Source organism: Puma concolor, chromosome C1 (genome assembly GCF_028749965.1).
Source record: "Puma concolor isolate L17-30 chromosome C1, mPumCon1.1.hap2, whole genome shotgun sequence".
In the NCBI taxonomy this organism is placed as follows: domain Eukaryota; kingdom Metazoa; phylum Chordata; class Mammalia; order Carnivora; family Felidae; genus Puma; species Puma concolor.
Window position 1 is genome coordinate 166,757,947 of NC_141674.1, and position 17,381 is coordinate 166,775,327.

General features: G+C 35.6%; 1 protein-coding gene across 1 annotated transcript in view; it reads left to right on the forward strand.

Moving 5' to 3' along the window:
* Window positions 1-17,162, forward strand: part of AGPS (alkylglycerone phosphate synthase) — a 145,147-nt gene extending 127,985 nt beyond the window's left edge. Inside the window, exon 20 of the mRNA XM_025935115.2 lies at window positions 11,497-17,162. Coding sequence (XP_025790900.2) covers window positions 11,497-11,618 — 122 coding nt within the window. The 3' untranslated portion in view covers window positions 11,619-17,162. The remainder of the gene's footprint in view (window positions 1-11,496) is intronic.
* Window positions 17,163-17,381: the final 219 nt, after the last annotated feature.

Below are 17,381 nucleotides of genomic sequence, written 5' to 3' on the forward strand. Positions count from 1 at the left end.
TGTCTTAACATGTTTTCAACTGTAACCTGCAGTTGGTCTCGTTCTATAGGAAGTTCTATTATATATATGAAAGAGAAATAAATTTCCTTCACACTCTTGGCTACAAAATATACTATAGAAAAATGTCTATTTTCATAAATGCCTCTCTGCTTAAAGTTAATCATCTAATTTGTAAATGTCAAATACCCTGTGCTATTCAGTATAGTTTCATAAAGCAGAAACCTTTCTATATAAATTTGAAATAGAATGGATTTAATTGTCCTGCTAAACTTAACTAATGATAGAGCTTTTGAGAGATCACTTCTTTTTATGTGAAGAAAAGATTTTCCTTGATTTGCATCCGGAACTGAAAACTCAAGTTGACCTCTTAGTGTCATCTTTATTTACTGACCTTCAGGCAGTGTCATGACATTCTCAGTACCATTTTTGAGTTTGAGAGTAGAAGGGCTGGGGGTTGGGAGAATATTGATGCAATTTCTCTTAGAGGGTTTGGCCTGTAATTGTGATTAATAACAGTTGCTTTCACTATCTGGAAACAGACAGGCTGGTTTGTCTGCCTACAATCATGCTGTGATAAATGGAGCTATTTTAACTCTGGTTTTGTGTATCAAAGAAAACAGATGTAGTCTGGAACTGGAGGCTATAGGAAATATAAAGCCTGTTTAACTTAATCTTCGTAGTGCTTGTTTATGTAACTGACGAGCTGGTCAGTTTAAAGAGCAGAGTTTATATCAGCCACGTATTTAATTTCAATTTATGACTTTTTTAAGTTGTTCATTGGCTAAATTTATACCTAAGTCCTTGTCAGAAAGTAAAATTCTTTGATTGGATATAACCAGCCCTAGTTTAAATATTGGTGTCTTTGCCTAACCAAAATTATTTTTTATTGTTCAGAGAATAATTATAGGCTACCTCTCCAAAATTTTTTGTAATATTAACAGAAAGCCAGTAGTATCAGAAACTTTAAAAGTAAAAAGAGACTTCTCAAAAGAATGAGGAAAATATTGGCTTTGAAGCCATTTGTTAAAACCTGTAGTGTGAAATAAAAGATATATATTGGAAAAGAAGAAATAAAATTGTTGCTACTTATAGATGACATGATTGTCTATGTAGAAATCCCAAAGAATCTACAAAAACAAAATTAGCAAGATTGCAGAGTTTAAGAGCACACACAAAAATCAGTCACATTTCTATTATTAAGAACAAACCTATAGAAACTGAAATTTAAAATACAATACCATTTCCAGTTGCTCCAAAGAAAATGAAATGAGCATATATCTAGCAAAGTGTGCACATACTTAGGCATAAATATAACAAAATATATACAGGATCTGTGCTCTGAAAATTATAGAATGCTGATGAAAAAAGTCAAAAAAGAGACCTGAATACATGAAGAGATGGTACTGTGTTCATGGACTGATAAAAAACTAGACATGGTGAAGATGGTCATTTCTCTCCAGATTGATTTATTTATTTAATACAATTCCTATTAAAATGTCAGCAATAATGTTAGTAGGCATAGAAAAGATGATTCTAAAATTTATATGGTGAGGCAAAGGAACTTGATAGCCAAAATAATTATGAAAAAAAAAAAGGCTAAAGTCATAGGAATGTATCTACCTGATTTTAAGACATTATATAGCTCCAATAATCATTACTGTGCTATTGGAAGAGAGAGACATCAGTCAATGGAATAGCATAGAAAACCCCCACAAAGAAGTCCAACTGATTTTGACAACAATACAGAAACAATCCAATGGAGGAAGTGTGTGTGTGTGTGTGTGTGTGTGTGTGTGTGTGTGTGTGTGTGTGTGTGTGTGTGTTAACAAGCAGTGCTGGAGTAAACAGACATCCATAGACTCAAAAAACCAAAAACAAACAAACAAAAAAATCCTTGACCTAAATCTCAAATCTTCTATCAAAATTAAAGTAGATAATGGGCTTAAATGTAAAACATAAAATAATTAAACTTTTAGAAGAAAACAGGAAAAAATCTTCAGGGTCTAGAGCTAGGCTAGGCAAAGAGTTCTTAGACTGGTCACCAAAAGTACAGCCCATTAAAGGAAAATTGATAAGTTGGATCTCATCAAAATTAAAGACGTTTATTCTGTGAAGGATTCTGTTAAGTGGATGAAAAGGTAAACTACAGAGTTGTAGAAAATATGTGCAGGCCACATATCCAACAAAAGGCTGATATATAATATATATATAAAGAATTCTCAAAACTCAAGAGTAAGATACAAAACAGTCCAATTAGAAAGTGGGCAAAAGATATGAAGAGTCATTTCACTGAAGAGGATATACAGATGGTAAATAATCACTTGAAAAGAGGTTCAACATCATTAGCTATTAAGAAAATGCAAATTGGGGCGCCTGGGTGGCGCAGTCGGTTAAGCGTCCGACTTCAGCCAGGTCACGATCTCGTGGTCCGGGAGTTCGAGCCCCGCGTCGGGCTCTGGGCTGATGGCTCAGAGCCTGAAGCCTGTTTCCGATTCTGTGTCTCCCTCTCTCTCTGCTCCTCCCCCGTTCATGCTCTGTCTCTCTCTGTCCCAAAAATAAATAAACGTTGAAAAAAAAAAAAAAAAATTTAAAAAAAAAAAAAAAAAAAAGAAAATGCAAATTAAAACCACAAGGAAAATCACTACACATCTATCAGAAAACTAAAATTAAAAAATGACAATATCAAATGCTGATTGAGGATATGAAGAAACTAGATTAGTGATACATTGCTGGTGGGAATGTAAAGTGGTACAGCCACTCTGTGGAGGCTTTGGCAGTGTTTTATAAAATCAAACATGCAGCTACCATTCAACCCAACAATTGTACTCCCGTGTATACCAGAGAATTGAATACCAGAGAATTGAAAGCTTGTGTTCACACAAAAACCTGTGCATGAATAATCAGAGCAGCTTTACCTGTAATATCCCCAAACTGGAAACAGCCCAGATATCCTTCAACTAGTAAGTGGCTAGACAAACCGTGGTACATCTATACCATGGACAACTCATCAGCAATAAGAAAGAACCAGCAATCAGTGCATGAAACAACTTGGATGACTCTTCAGGTAATTGTGATGAGTAAAAGAAAGCCAATCCCAAAAAAGCACATACAGTGTGATTCTATTTCTGTGACATTTTTGAAATGATTTACAGAATTACAGAAATAGAGAACACAATGTTTCCAGGAGTCCCTTGTGGAGAAGAGGTGACTGTAAAACAGGCAACACAGGAACCCTTGTGGTGATGGAATTGTTCTGTATTTGACTATGTCAATATCAGTATCCTGGTTGTGATTTTGATCTTTTGATGCCTACCAGATGAGTATAGCCTTTCCAATATTGAATATCAGATTACCATATTATAGCAGAAAGTTTGTTTTGTCCTTTAAATTAATTTTTTTCCTTTGGTTTCTTCTTTGTGGCTGGCTTTTTCTCACGAAACGTATTAGTTGATTATATTTTTCCACTGAAGCAGTGTTGTAAATAGATTCCAAGACCAGACTGTAAAAGCCAATTTATCCCATAATTTAGCTTAACATTTAACTATTAAAGCTATATCCTCGGATTAACAGATTTGAAAACTGACAGAAAATCTGTTTTTAAAAATGTATTAATCCCTGCACATTTCCACATATGCAATTACAGTTGTCCATGTGCTATACTTGTAGTAGCCTCCAGCCTCAGGTGTGTCACTGGAGTAGAAGAAGTGGCTTAGATACTAATACTTCTCTTTGGTTTTTTTGTTTTTTGTTTTTTTGTTTTTTAAATATGAAATTTATTGTCAAATTGGTTTCCATACAACACCCAGTGCTCATCCCAAAAGGTGCCCTCCTCAATACCCATCACCCATCCTCCCCTCCCTCCCACCCCCCATCAACCCTCAGTTTGTTCTCAGTTTTTAAGAGTCTCTTATGCTTTGGCTCTCTCCCTCTCTAACCTTTTTTTTTTTTTCTTCCCCTTCCCCATAGACTTATGTTAAGTTTCTCAGGATCCACATAAGAGTGAAAACATATGGTATCTGTCTTTCTCTGTATGACTTACTTCACTTAACACTCTCCAGTTCCATCCACGTTGCTACAAAGGGCCATATTTCATTCTTTCTCATTGCCACATGGTATTCCATTATGTATATAAACCACAATTTTTTTATCCATTCATCAGTTGATGGACATTTAGGCTCTTTCCATAATTTGGCTATTGTTGAGAGTACTGCTATAAAATTGGGGTACAAGTGCCCCTATGCATCAGCACCCTGCATCCCTTGGGTAAATTCCTAGCAGTGCTATTGCTGGTCATAGGATAGATCTATTTTTAATTTTTTTTTTCAACGTTTTTTTATTTTATTTTATTTTTGGGACAGAGAGAGACAGAGCATGAACGGGGGAGGGGCAGAGAGAGAGGGAGACACAGAATTGGAAACAGGCTCCAGGCTCTGAGCCATCAGCCCAGAGCCTGACGCGGGGCTCGAACTCACAGACCGCGAGATCGTGACCTGGCTGAAGTCGGACGCTTAACCGACTGCGCCACCCAGGCGCCCCTATTTTTAATTTTTTGAGGAACCTCCACACTGTTTTCCAGAGCGGCTGCACCAGTTTGCATTCCCACCAACAGTGCAAGAGGGTTCCCATTTCTCCACATCCTCTCCAGCAACTATAGTCTCCTGATTTGTTCATTTTAGCCACTCTCACTGGCGTGAGGTGATATCTGAGTGTGGTTTTGATTTGTATTTCCCTGATAAGGAGTGATGTTGAGCATCTTGGACCTCTAAAGAGAACTTTTCTTCCCAGCAATTTTATGTCCAAGACTCTTTTCAATAAGATGTTTGTTTACTCTAAGAATGTCTGTACTACATTATTATATTGTTAGAGAATAATTAGTAAACAGATAATGCTAATTAGCAAACAGATAATGCTAATAGATATTTTCAGGTGTGAATCTATAAAAAGTGACTTTAGTTACAATTTATTTATTTCAAAATTTATTTTTAATGTTGTTCTGTGTTACCTAATACAAAAGCCACTAGGCTACCTGTGGCTATTTAAATTTAAGTCAGTTAAAATTAATTAAAATTTAAAATTTATTTTCTCACTTGCACTAGCCACATTTCAAGTGCTCATATCCTCATGCAGCTAGAGGCTACTGTGTTGAATAGTGCAGATAAAGAACATTTCTGTCATCATAGAGATTTATATTGGATAGTGCTGTGAAGCTTTATTTCACATATATTTATGTGAACATATATATTCATATTCATATTTATATTCACCCATTGTCTAGAAAAATGGCCCAAAAAATGACCTATAAGTTTTTTTCAGTAGATACTAAATTCAAGTTTTTAGGAATTAACTTTTATTTTATTTGTTTTGAGAGAGAGAGCACATTTGCAAGCAAGCAGGGGAGGAGCAGAGAGAAAGGAAAAGAGAGAATCCCAAGCTTGACGTAGCAACATAGGGCTTGAGCTCACAAACCATGAGATCATGACCCAAGCCAAAAATCAAGAGTTGGACGCTCAACTGCCTGAGCCACCCAGGCTCCCAGGAGTTAACTTTTAAAATAAAGTAGCATTTGAAAAAAATAAAGTAGCATTTGTCGTTAATGGAATGGTTGATGTTCTCAGATATAACTCCTATCTACTCTACCACTTTCTCCAGAATTCCCCTCTTTGGTCAGTAGCCTCGATTTAGAGCAAGTTCACCTTGCAAATGGCAGTCAGCCATTTGCTGCTAATTTAGTTGGTTGTAGCAGTGAAGTGAAGGTATGTTGCCTTTATGGAAATTGTTTGGGCTTCTAAGAGATAGCCCTTTGGAAGCACATAGGCCAGGATTCCTTCATCTTAGCACTGTTGACATTTTGGGTCAGGTAATTCTTTGTTGTGGATGTTTACAGCATCCCTGGCTTCTTCTACCCATTAAATGCTGGTAACATCATCCCAGTTATAAACAACCAAAATCGTCTCTAGACATTACTAAATGTCCTCTGGAGGGCAAAATTGCCCCCATTGAGAACGACTGATACAGCCCAAAGAGTCCTAGAGATTTGAAGGAAAGAGTTTTAGGTTCTGTGCCATACCTTCTGTTTTAGCTACTGTAAAATAGCTCTGATTATATCCAACAGATAATGTCAGAATACAGGGAGTACAAGGCAAATAGAAGCAAAGGAATTAAGGAAACCCACATTGCTTTTCCTAGATATTTGAATTTTGCTCCTTACCTAACATGACTTCTACATAACCATGGCTCAATATTTTTTAGTTCAACTAACATTTATTGAATTCTTACTGTGTGGCATACTGTCTTGAAATTGAAATGCAAGAATGAGTGAAACATGGCTCTAGGCTTCAGGGAGCATATGATATTGTCTATCCTTTTCTGACCTTATCTATCGCATGTTATTTCACCTGTTTACTTGCTTTTTACTTTACTCTGTTGTATATGCAGTAATTGCCACTTGGGTTTAAATATCAAGTGTGTCAAGCCATCTTTTGGGGCGTGTAGCAGAATTAGCACTTCATTGTGTTCTGATGACAGATCTCCTGTGATTGCCCTAGTAATTCAAATTTTTATTCTGTTTCATAATCATTAAAGACCTATTCAAAGATCTATAAGATCTTAGAGCTATTATGTGAACTGCACGGGTGAAATTTTAGCATGAAGAAAGTTGACATTTTAAGTTATTTAATAAGATAAAAATCCCATTAGATTTTAATTGTTAAAGTCTGTTGTAGCCATGAATTTGTCATCTCAATATCAGAAATTTCATTTGTAGAAAATAAGTCAAATGACTTAGTAAAGGAATGGAAACATGACTTTAAGCATCCACGAAGCACTAAATTAAACTCTTAGGTAGGTATAGTCCCAACTCATATGCCTTTAAAGCCTGGATGTTAGCATTCCTGAGTTGGTGATCTGTTGGCCAACATTCAGCATGTACCCCTACCAGAACCAAACATACAAAAATGTGCTGTAGAGCACAAACACATGGACAGCTACATCCTCTTTTCAGCTTGAAACCTCCCTCTGAAGAAGCATCATTGCAGTCAGATCACCTCAAAGAGTGGAAACTACCCATGCTCTCTGTTCTTACCACTACCTAACAAGTATCATGGAGCCAGAACCTCATCTGGCAAGAGGTTGTTGGGTGTCCTTCCAACTTTAATTGGTTGGATCAATTAAATCTTGAAATACAAAGTTAATGCTCAGATCACTCATACAAGCAGCTAAGTCTAGATTGTCTTTTTAAAATCTGACCAATAGAGGTGCACCTATTGAGAAGGTGGCTCAGTTGGTTAGGCATCCAACTTCGATTCCGGTCATGATCTCATGATTTGTGGATTCGACCCCTGCGTCAGGCTCTGTGCTGACAGCTCAGAGCCTGGAGCCTGCTTCAGATTCTGTGTCTCCCTCCCTCTCCCTCCCTCCCCTCCCCCCGAAATAAATAAACATTAAAAAAAATTGAAAAAAATAAAATCTGACCGATAAAATAGTGCTAAAGTGATATCCAGGATACTCAAACTAGAACTTTCAAACTGTAGTTGTTATAATATTGGTTAGGTGCTTTTTGCTTTGGCTAAATTCTGCTTTTGAGCTCCAACTTTGGTAATCAAAATATATAATCTGTTTCATAGTTTGTTTTTTAAATAAGCATATAATCTTTTCAACCTTATAATTAAATTCATAATTCAAATTCAAAGGTTTTTAATTTATCTAGCTAAAAAGAACTCTGGCTAGCAGACCCCAGATTTTTCCCTTTTAAAACAGGACTCTTTGGTAGCTTCTGCTAAGTTTTCAGTCCCTTAGACCACAAAGAGTAGCTCCAGATAATTCTTGGTGACTAGGTTGGCTACCATGTCCACATATCTCGCACCCAACACTCCCATCACTGCCCGTACACATCTGTTCATTCGTACCACAAAATGCATACATGTAACACACATGTGCACAACTATATTGTAGCTCCAGAGCTACACAAAGTTAAGATAGGGATCTTGTATTCCACAATTCACAATTATTCTAAATATATGATGCCCAAAGTACTTAAGCCAGGTGTTCTTTCTTGAAGCCGTTAGCATCCAAAGGGGACTGTTGAACCTGTGATTTCAAAGACTATCCCTGAAGCATCCATTTCCTCTGTTCGAAAAGTAATTTTTTTTAATGTACTGTATGTTGTGGAGGAACACAAAATATTTGTCTAATATGTATATATATTGTTAGATATTAAATTGTAAAAAGGTGAATTCTACTTTTAATTTAAGCAGAGAAAGAACTTTTCCCCCTGTTAGTTTCTGTAATGTTCAGTATTTGGTCTATATTTTTTGTATCTCTAAAAATATATCTGACGCTCTTAAATATCTGGCTTACGTACTTTGGGCATCATATATTTAGAATAATTGTGAATTGTGGAATACAAGATCCCTGTCTTAACTTTTTGTAGCTCTGGAGCTACAATATAGTTGTACACACATGTGTGTTACACGTATCTAGATCAGTATAGTCAGCTAATGTCTAAATGCCTATAAGTGCAAATAAGGATTGTACAAAGGGCATTATTATTGTTATTTAGCTCTAGAATAAAGGTCTTCTACTTTGAAGTGGGATTCTCTCTTTGAGATTAGGGTCTTTGGTATTTTGTTGCTGTTGTTACAGTTTATTGATTCATCAGAGACAGCCACCAAAGGTTCTTTAGCATTTTATGAAGACTCTTTCTTTCTTTTTCTTTCTTTCTTTCTTTCTTTCTTTCTTTCTTTCTTTCTTTCTTTCTTTCTTTCTTTCTTTCTTTCTTTCTTTCTTTCTTTCTTTCTTTCTTTCTTTCTTTCTTTCTTTCTTTCTCTCTCTCTCTCTCTCTCTTTCTTTCTTTCTTTCTTTCTTTCTTTCTTTCTTTCTTTCTTTCTTTCTTTCAAGTTTATTTACCCACTTAGAGCACAAGTGAGGAGGGAGAGAGAGAAGGACAGACAGAATCCCAAGCAGACTCTGCACTATTAGTGCAGAGCTCAACATGGGGCTCAAACTCACAAACTATGAAATCATGACCTGAGCTGAGATCAAGAGATGCTTAACTGACTGAGCCACCCAGGCACCCTTGTGAAGACTATTTCTGATAATCATCTTAAAGGCTTAAAAGCCTCATTGAAGCATTTTTACTTAAATTGTGTTTTCTGTCTGCACTTCTGTAGTTGACTTAAATTGTCAAGCAAAACCGAAAAGATTCCTAGTTGCTTTATTAAATAGGCCATGATTTCTGACCTCAGTTATCACTGATGGAAGCTCACAAACCTCTGCCATCAAGGGGTTAAATTCTTCCATTAAATATGTTTATGAGGGGCCACAGCCATGCTGCCTATACTGTCTTGTCTTTTTTTTTTTTTTTTTTTACTTTCTAGTTCACTAATCAAATGTATGTTAGATTGATTATTGTAAAAGTATAAACCATAGAAAATTTGACAAGATAGATGTGTAAATTATCCTTCTGACAGAACTAATGATGCACTCCAAGCACCTTCTGTTTTCCAGCGCTTGGTGAGCAACTTCATTAAATATGCAATGGCTGTTGGGTGGCTTCTCAGCCGATGGTTCAGTTCCTTGTGGAATTGCATTATTACTAGAGGTGTAAAACCAGTCAGACAAGCTAGCTGTTGGGCATCCTGCTGAGGTTCTAATGTGCTCCATCTTGTTGGAGCAGTTGTTTGCAGTCTTTTCAGGACAATTACATCCATAACAACAGGACACATTCAGTGAAACTATATTACAGATAACAGTGGAGACTAGCATTGACTGCTCTTCACCCCTGTCTCTTGAGCTACCTCATTGTGGGTAGCTAGTAATAATGCCACTTCTGTCACTCAGAGAGTAGTTGCTTTTTTTTTTTTTTTAATCCCTTGGAGCAAATCTGGAAATAACTGATTTGCAGCTTTTTTGAGTGCTTAAAATCATAGGCTATTTGAGGTGAAAGACTTCATAGACTCCAGTCCCTTTGAAGATGAGAAAACCAAGGCTAGAGCATTGTGGTGAGTTGTCCTTTTGAGAGACAGGAGGAGGACCAGGTAGAACATCTTGTAGGTAGTAGAGATTGCATGAGTAAGAATTTGTTCTGGTTGGCTTCCAGTTTGAGCGCTCTTTTAAACGTTACTTTCTTTTTGAATTTAAGATTTTTTTCTTCTGTACATCATTCCCCCCCCCCCCAATATTAACACAGCAAACTCTTTTATTTCTAGAAGCCAAGCAGAAATATCTTGCTTTCTAAGGATTTCATGCTATAATTTTAATGACAATTTGATGGCTTCCTGGAGAACTGGACACAAAAGATGATTTGAGTTGAGCCTGAAATGGTATTTAACGTTCCAGATGGCAGGTGCTACAGTGTATCACTGCAGCTTGATAAATGGCAGTGCGTTTTAGAATGACAGGCAGAATACTTTAATGAAAGAAGGTTTCCCATTTCGGTTGTCCAATTAAATCACTGTTGATGACTTTGGATCATTAATGAACATTTGTGGAAAATGACCACTTGAATTCAATTATTACAATATGTTTGAAAAGTAGTAGCCACAAAGAATCCTATCTGTAAATTAAAAGATTTATCCATTTTGCCACAGATAAATTAGCACATTGCTTTGCATACTGCCAAAGCAGGTTAACATTTCACTTTTTTTTTTTTTTTTTACAGGTTAAGTACATATCCTTTCTTATGAAAGTTCTACTTAGAAAAGTTTGTTTTTTATTGGGTGCCTTTTAAAATATAATTTATGCTACGGACCATTATATTCTCAATAAAATATTAATTTATTCTCAATAAATTAGCAAGAGCTAGGAACAACGAAGAAGAACATTATACAGTGTATAAAAGTATAAGATTAAGTTTAAGATGGATTAGGTGTTTGATTTATTTAGTGCCTAGGAAGAATCTCTAATTCTAGAAAAATAATAGGAAGAATTATTTGGGAGCATGCAAATTTATTTAAAAGTAATATGAAAGTAAAATGCAAATAAAAGTTTTATAACCAGGTTTTTTTCTTAAACCCATTAAAGGTTCAGATTTTCTTAATTATTTTAAGCTTTAAAATATTTTGTGGATGTATATCCTGCCATTTTTGCTATAGTATACCCAACAAATTCATCTGGATATGTTTTTCTTTAGTTAACTTCATTTTCTCTGAAACTTTGGCACGTTTTGGTAGTTCAGACAGGGGGTGGGTTCTTTTCAAATGCATGTTTTTCTCATTTTGTTATTTGTAAAATGGGCTGCAATCTCAACCCAAGCTTCCTTCATCTCCATTTCATAGTTTCTAGAGAAAGGAGACACTGGAGCACAGGCTTCCCCTGGGAATACATTGGGCTTAATGAGCTTGATAGTCTGGTGGGCTCAATAAATCAAATAAAGCAAAACATTTCTCATTTTTGAATAAAAGCATTTATCACACAGTGTTTGTTCATTCATGGTCACAAGATTGATTGGTTCCCAGCATCATAGTGTATATTGAAGCATTTTTTATTTTGTTTTTCCAGTGGGCAAGTTACGGAAGCAGTGGCTAAAGGAAAGTATCTCTGATGTCGGCTTTGGGATGCTGAAGTCTGTCAAGGAATATGTGGACCCCAATAACATCTTTGGAAACAAAAACCTTTTATAAATCCATTACTGTTGTTACAAAAAAAATGTCACTTTTTTTTTTTTAAGTCTTCAACTATGGTTATACCAGTAATCAAATATATCATGGATTGTATTTCAGCAAAATTTTTTTGTTGGTTTTAAATAAGTTGTTTCTGTATTTGTTTTGTTTCTACATCTATGGATTGACAGATGGTATTCCTAAATCTCTCTCATTGTAGGTGCATCAGTTTACAGCCAACTGGTTGTCATTTCAAATTTTAGTTGGGTGGCACAGGGCTGCTAGTTGTTATTTCAGAGGAAGATGCTGCCAGCTGTTTCGTGTTGATGCTTCCCCTTGGGAACAAAGGGAGATTTTGATGTCATCCACTACTTATCTAGCCTCCCTTTTAAGGACGTTTCTGGAAAGCAGTTATCTGGGGAAGGATGCCACTGAGGAGTGATAACACATGTATGTTTTTTAAGAGTGCATTCTAGTGTGAGTAGGTCATTAAGAAGAATACTAATGAAAGAATATAGGCAACCTGTTATTTAGGATGCCTTCAGTTCGGTGAGATGCTTGGCCTACATTTTTCTTTGAAATTAGTATACGTTTATAAAACCTGAGATGAGCAAAAAGTTATTGTTAGGGGACATGTTTCTATTCTCCACGTTTCTGTTTCTACTGGGGTATGAGTTGAATGTGTATCACCGAGATAGATAACTTCTTGTTATATCCTAGTTCCTTCGTAGTATGTTTTGTAAGAAAGCTGACTTATCACTCATTGTATGTGAACAGCAGGTTTACCATGAAATGAATGCCTTTATTTAGCTTAGAATCCTAATGTTTCTGATTTCACATTCTTGTTGCTGAGATGCAGAAGAAACTGCAACCGGAGTAGAAGAAGGAAGACTCCTTACACTTAATGTCTCCAGTTTGAAGAATTGTTTGACTAATGAAACACACTTACCATTTAGCTGTTGAATTTGAAAGCCTCAAGAGTTTCAATGACAATTTTTTTTTTAATTAACCCAAACAACCTGATAAATTGTCATATAAAAGTAAAGTTTCAATTTAGTTTTTAATAGTGGTTTAATGCCTTTTTTGAATTACTGGTTTAACCTAAATTTTGAAAATATGTAATGTATTAATACACAAACCATAATCAAAAGTTTGAAATATCATATTTCTTAAGTAATAGGGAGAACATTAATCACATTTCACAAACATTTTTACATTCAAGCCTGGATGTTACAAGAAGTGAAATGATTACTTTGAATCACTGTCTGTCAAGGTTCATGATTCACATTTCGGGATGGATTCTTTTCTTAATGCAATACCTAACTTTTGATAATTTTTTTAAATTAATATTTGATCAGATAATGTACGTCAAGATGAAGACGATCCTTTAAAAGGACACACTGTCTGTCTATGTAGCAACAGCTCCAAAGTATTTTGGGGCAGTTTGATACCTTTTATATCTGAAGTATACTTAACCAGAAAAGTAAAAATTTAAATTGACAAAACAGTATTTTTAAGACTTCAAAATGATAAGCAATTTTTAATAAAATTGGCCTCAAACTAATAAACTTAAAATCTGTAAGCAAATCAAAATTAAATACTAGTTTAACAACAAAAACTAAATATTTGTTAGAAGCTGCCTCTCTTCATTGGTGATTTATTTTTAGTTATAAAAATTCCAGCAAATCTTAGCATTAAAAGCCCTTGATATTTGAAATAGTTGGATGCTTGATGAGGAAATTACACTTGCCTCTAGAATTATAAAAAAAAATATCAGCTTTATAAAATGGATCTATTCATGAAGGTAATTTCTCTAACTGGTGATCAAAATGTAAAATTTAATACAGTACTAATATCTCACTGGAGTGTATACTTGTTTCTGAGTAATTTTTTTTAAATAAAATTTACAGATTCATAAGCAGATCCATTCCTTTGCAAGTGATTGTTATAACATTCTTTCCCAGGGAGTTCAGATTTCAACAACCTCAGAAATCTGTATTTGGTATTAGGAAACTATAAATGTCACAGCTGAAAGTTGTGTTCACTGTTCTACATGAACCTTACGGAAATTAGTGATTTATGTCTTTGTTTTTCTTCTTCCATGTATGCAGAACTCCCCAATCTTGATTTTATAGTGATGACTACATTCTGTTGTTGGAATCATTTCTACAGGGATCATTTTGAAACACACAAACACTCACCAGTGCTGTTTCCCTCTGATTTAGTAAACCAGAAGGCCTTTTCCCCACTTCTCACACCTGCATCTGAGAGGTACCTCGGCATGTACTTAGTTTCCGTGGAGAACTGAGTTCTTGAATATGCACAGAAGCACTTAAACCTTGCCTCGTATTTCTGAAATATCTGAAAATGGCTTCATAAAAGTTAAAGCCTGGAGAACATTGTTTATGTGAGGCTTTTAAACTCATTTTGAATAAGTTTGTTTAAAATTTTAAAAGCTCATATCCTATCTGGTTTTTAGTACTGCATAAACGTTGACTTGTCTTTCTTAAATCAGTCATATTTCTAATAATTCTTTGATGTCACATTTGGGTTGAGGTTTTAGTGGGACTAGGAACTTGCTGCTAGTGAGAAGTGGCATTGCATACTAAAGACTCAGTATGAACAGGCTTTATTGACCCTTAGAGAAACTGTTGCCTTAATGTGTGGTGCACAAGTACAGGCATAAGTGAATTTTGTCTTATAATGAGTAACTTGAGCTTTTTTAGTTTCATAAGAATTGTAGAAGCCACATGTTTATTGTGCCCAGCATTTTACCACAGAGAAAGAGGATTGAATTCTTTCCTCTTCGGAGGAATTGGGAGTTTGCTTCCTAACTGCTTACAGATTACACTATTACTTAAGAGTTATTTATGAAGCTGGAAGCTTTCTAGTGCACATAGTTGTGTTGACATATTTTGGAAAACAAAAGTGCAATAAAGGATGAGCTTCCATCAGTATGTGTACTGTGTCAGATACAGATGGTTGCAAGGAAACCTGTGTTTCAGAGTATTTCCTTAGTAACTGCTAAGTCCTAGCTTGCATTTTTGAAAATGCCTTTCTGCATGTTGGCTCCAGAGATATTTCTTCGTCATTTTCTTTCATAGCTACAACTTCTTAACCATAGCTAATCAAAGAAGTCCTGTAGTCTCAAGCTGAAGTGTGTAACCTCAGCTGTTAAAAATGGGACTGGGTTTGGTTGAACATCTATTCTATTATAAATGTAGAAACACAAATAGTTATTTATTATGGATTGATTCACAAACTGCATGTGCTTGGTATGTGAAGCAGCCAAAATGGAATGCTGTGGAAAGTGTTCTCTACATTTTAAGAAATACTGAGATGGGCATTAAGGACAGCTTTAATAGCTTTTCATTTACCACTTGATCTTTGGTAACTTTGATTTTAATTACGGCTTAGCTCATGGTGGGAGAAAAGCTGAAAACAAGTGCCAGTTTCAGATTGAAGAATACAGAATCACCGTTGGCTTTACAAGTTAGGGAAGCGAGGCTTTGCTCAAGGCTCCAAATGAGCCATATGTCAATATATTCATTGAATTCTTATTAATTTCAGTGTCCTGAATTAATGTATACATTGATGCTAAAATTCAGAAAATGTAAGTCTTTTTCTTAACTATTGAATAGGGTGTCTACTATGAAGGATGTAAGTTACTCGGCTTTCTGCTTCCTAAGCCACAGTGTTTGTCTTTAGCTTGGAATTTGTAAAAACTACTTGTAACGTCAACAGGTTATATTAACGTATATTATTAATAAAATGCACCCGGGTCTAAGAGATTTTGTTTTCTTCAAAGGGAGTGGGAAGCTCACTGTTCTGTTTGCATATGGGTTTTTCTTTCAATTTTCATTTTTCATCTTCATATTTCTGATTTGAAAACAAAATTTTTATAATTTTATTGATGAAGCATAATCAAGTCCCTTTAGAGTATATTGTTAGCTAGGTTTTATCACTCTAATTATTTTTTAAATCAGTGTTCTATTTCTTGGAGGTGTTTAGTCTCCTGTGAACCTGAAGCATTCCAGTTTGAACCTAGAAAGCTCCTCAGAGAATGAGCACTGTGCTCTTCTGACCACAATAATTCCTTAACAAATGTCAATGAGGACCACTGACAGATGGAACACTCAAGCCAAAGAACATCACAGAATGAAAGTAACTTTAGTTCAGTGAACATAAAAAGATTTCTTCTTTGGTTCCCAAAGGAGATTGTCTTACACGTTTTTTTTTTTTTCACAAGGAAGAAAATAATATATTAAGCATCATTAAGAACATTTTTCAGAGACTGAACTTCCAAATCTAAGAGGGAAAGAGGAAAGAGAAGGGAAGAAAATGCTTTAGTGTGGATTTCTAAGCAGCATGCATACCTGTTTTTCAGGCATCTTATTGTTAGCAGTGTTTTTCATGAACATGAGCACCCTTGAAAACATGTTGTGTAATCCTTAAAGTAACCTTGTTCACATATCCATGAAGGACATGAAATTCTTCTACTGGTATACGGCTTCTAAAATTATTTTTTGGGCTACTTAAAGAATATCCCCAAAAGTTCACAGTGCCTTGTTGGGATTTTTTTTTTTTTCCGTGAAATAGCCATTATTTAAAATGGGTGGGAGAGGATAAGTGTTTAAAGACTGAGATTGTTTAGTAGTTCAGGGCTGTTCCTCTTCAAGAATATGTCAGGAATTAAGTAGTTACATGTAGAAACACTGAAAATCCTTTCCACAGTGTGGGTTTGGATCACCTATTCTAGTATGTTTCACTAGTTATATGGTGAACCTGTACTCTCATATATCTGTTCAGTCAATGGGATTTATATGTACTTTCATTCTTAGATTTTCATTCCTACTGTCCCAACTTCGTAGCCCTAAGATGTGGCTTAGTGGATGTGGCATACTCACTCAGTCCCTGAGACACCCACTATATGCTTCTGGATGTTTGCTCACACAGCTCCTGTGGAGCAGAGCCTGTGGGGGGAGGGGGGGTTCTATTCCTTATGTTGTGTGTCAGTCCTTTTTTCTGTGATGGTGCCTTCAGAAAAATGAGTATCTCTGTTCCTGGACAATGATAAATCTTATGAGAAATATGTGTAGATTATATTTCTTAATTTTTGTCCTTTTTAGCTAAGCCTGTGGAATACTTTGGCTCTGATACAACTTGACTTGAATATCTTATCCTGAGTCTTCCTCCAAGGCAGTACATATTCCTGCCAGTACTGTAGTAATCTTTTGGGAACTACATGTGGGTAAGCTCTTGTATGTAAGCCATTATACTGCTGTAACTAATGCATACAAACAGTTCTTCTCTTTACATTTATGGTTTAAACATTGGTATGTAGTGGAAAGGGAAATTCCTGAGAGATCTCAACATAGTTTTGTCAGTTCAGACTGAGCCATGTTGTTTTCCACAAGAGCTCAACACATGGTCTATATACTGTGCTTTTGGTGTATGTTTGGATTCTCCTTTTATTGCTTTTCCTAGACTGTACTGTTCTATAAGCAAATGCCCATGTGTGATTTTTAAGACGTGCTGGGAAGAAATAAAACAATACCAAAACCACTCATTGTTACAGAAATTGTTGCTTATTTCATGTTAATTCCATGTAACCTTTGTTGGCAGCATCATGCTATACTGACAGAGAATGGATAGAATATAATCTGTACCCATGAGTAGCCTCTCTGTTAGTGAAGGACATGTGCACAGATACTGGTTTTGTCCCTGCCTGTGGCTCCTACGCTAGAGGGCGGGTTGTAGTTTTCTGGGCTCTGAAATGACTGA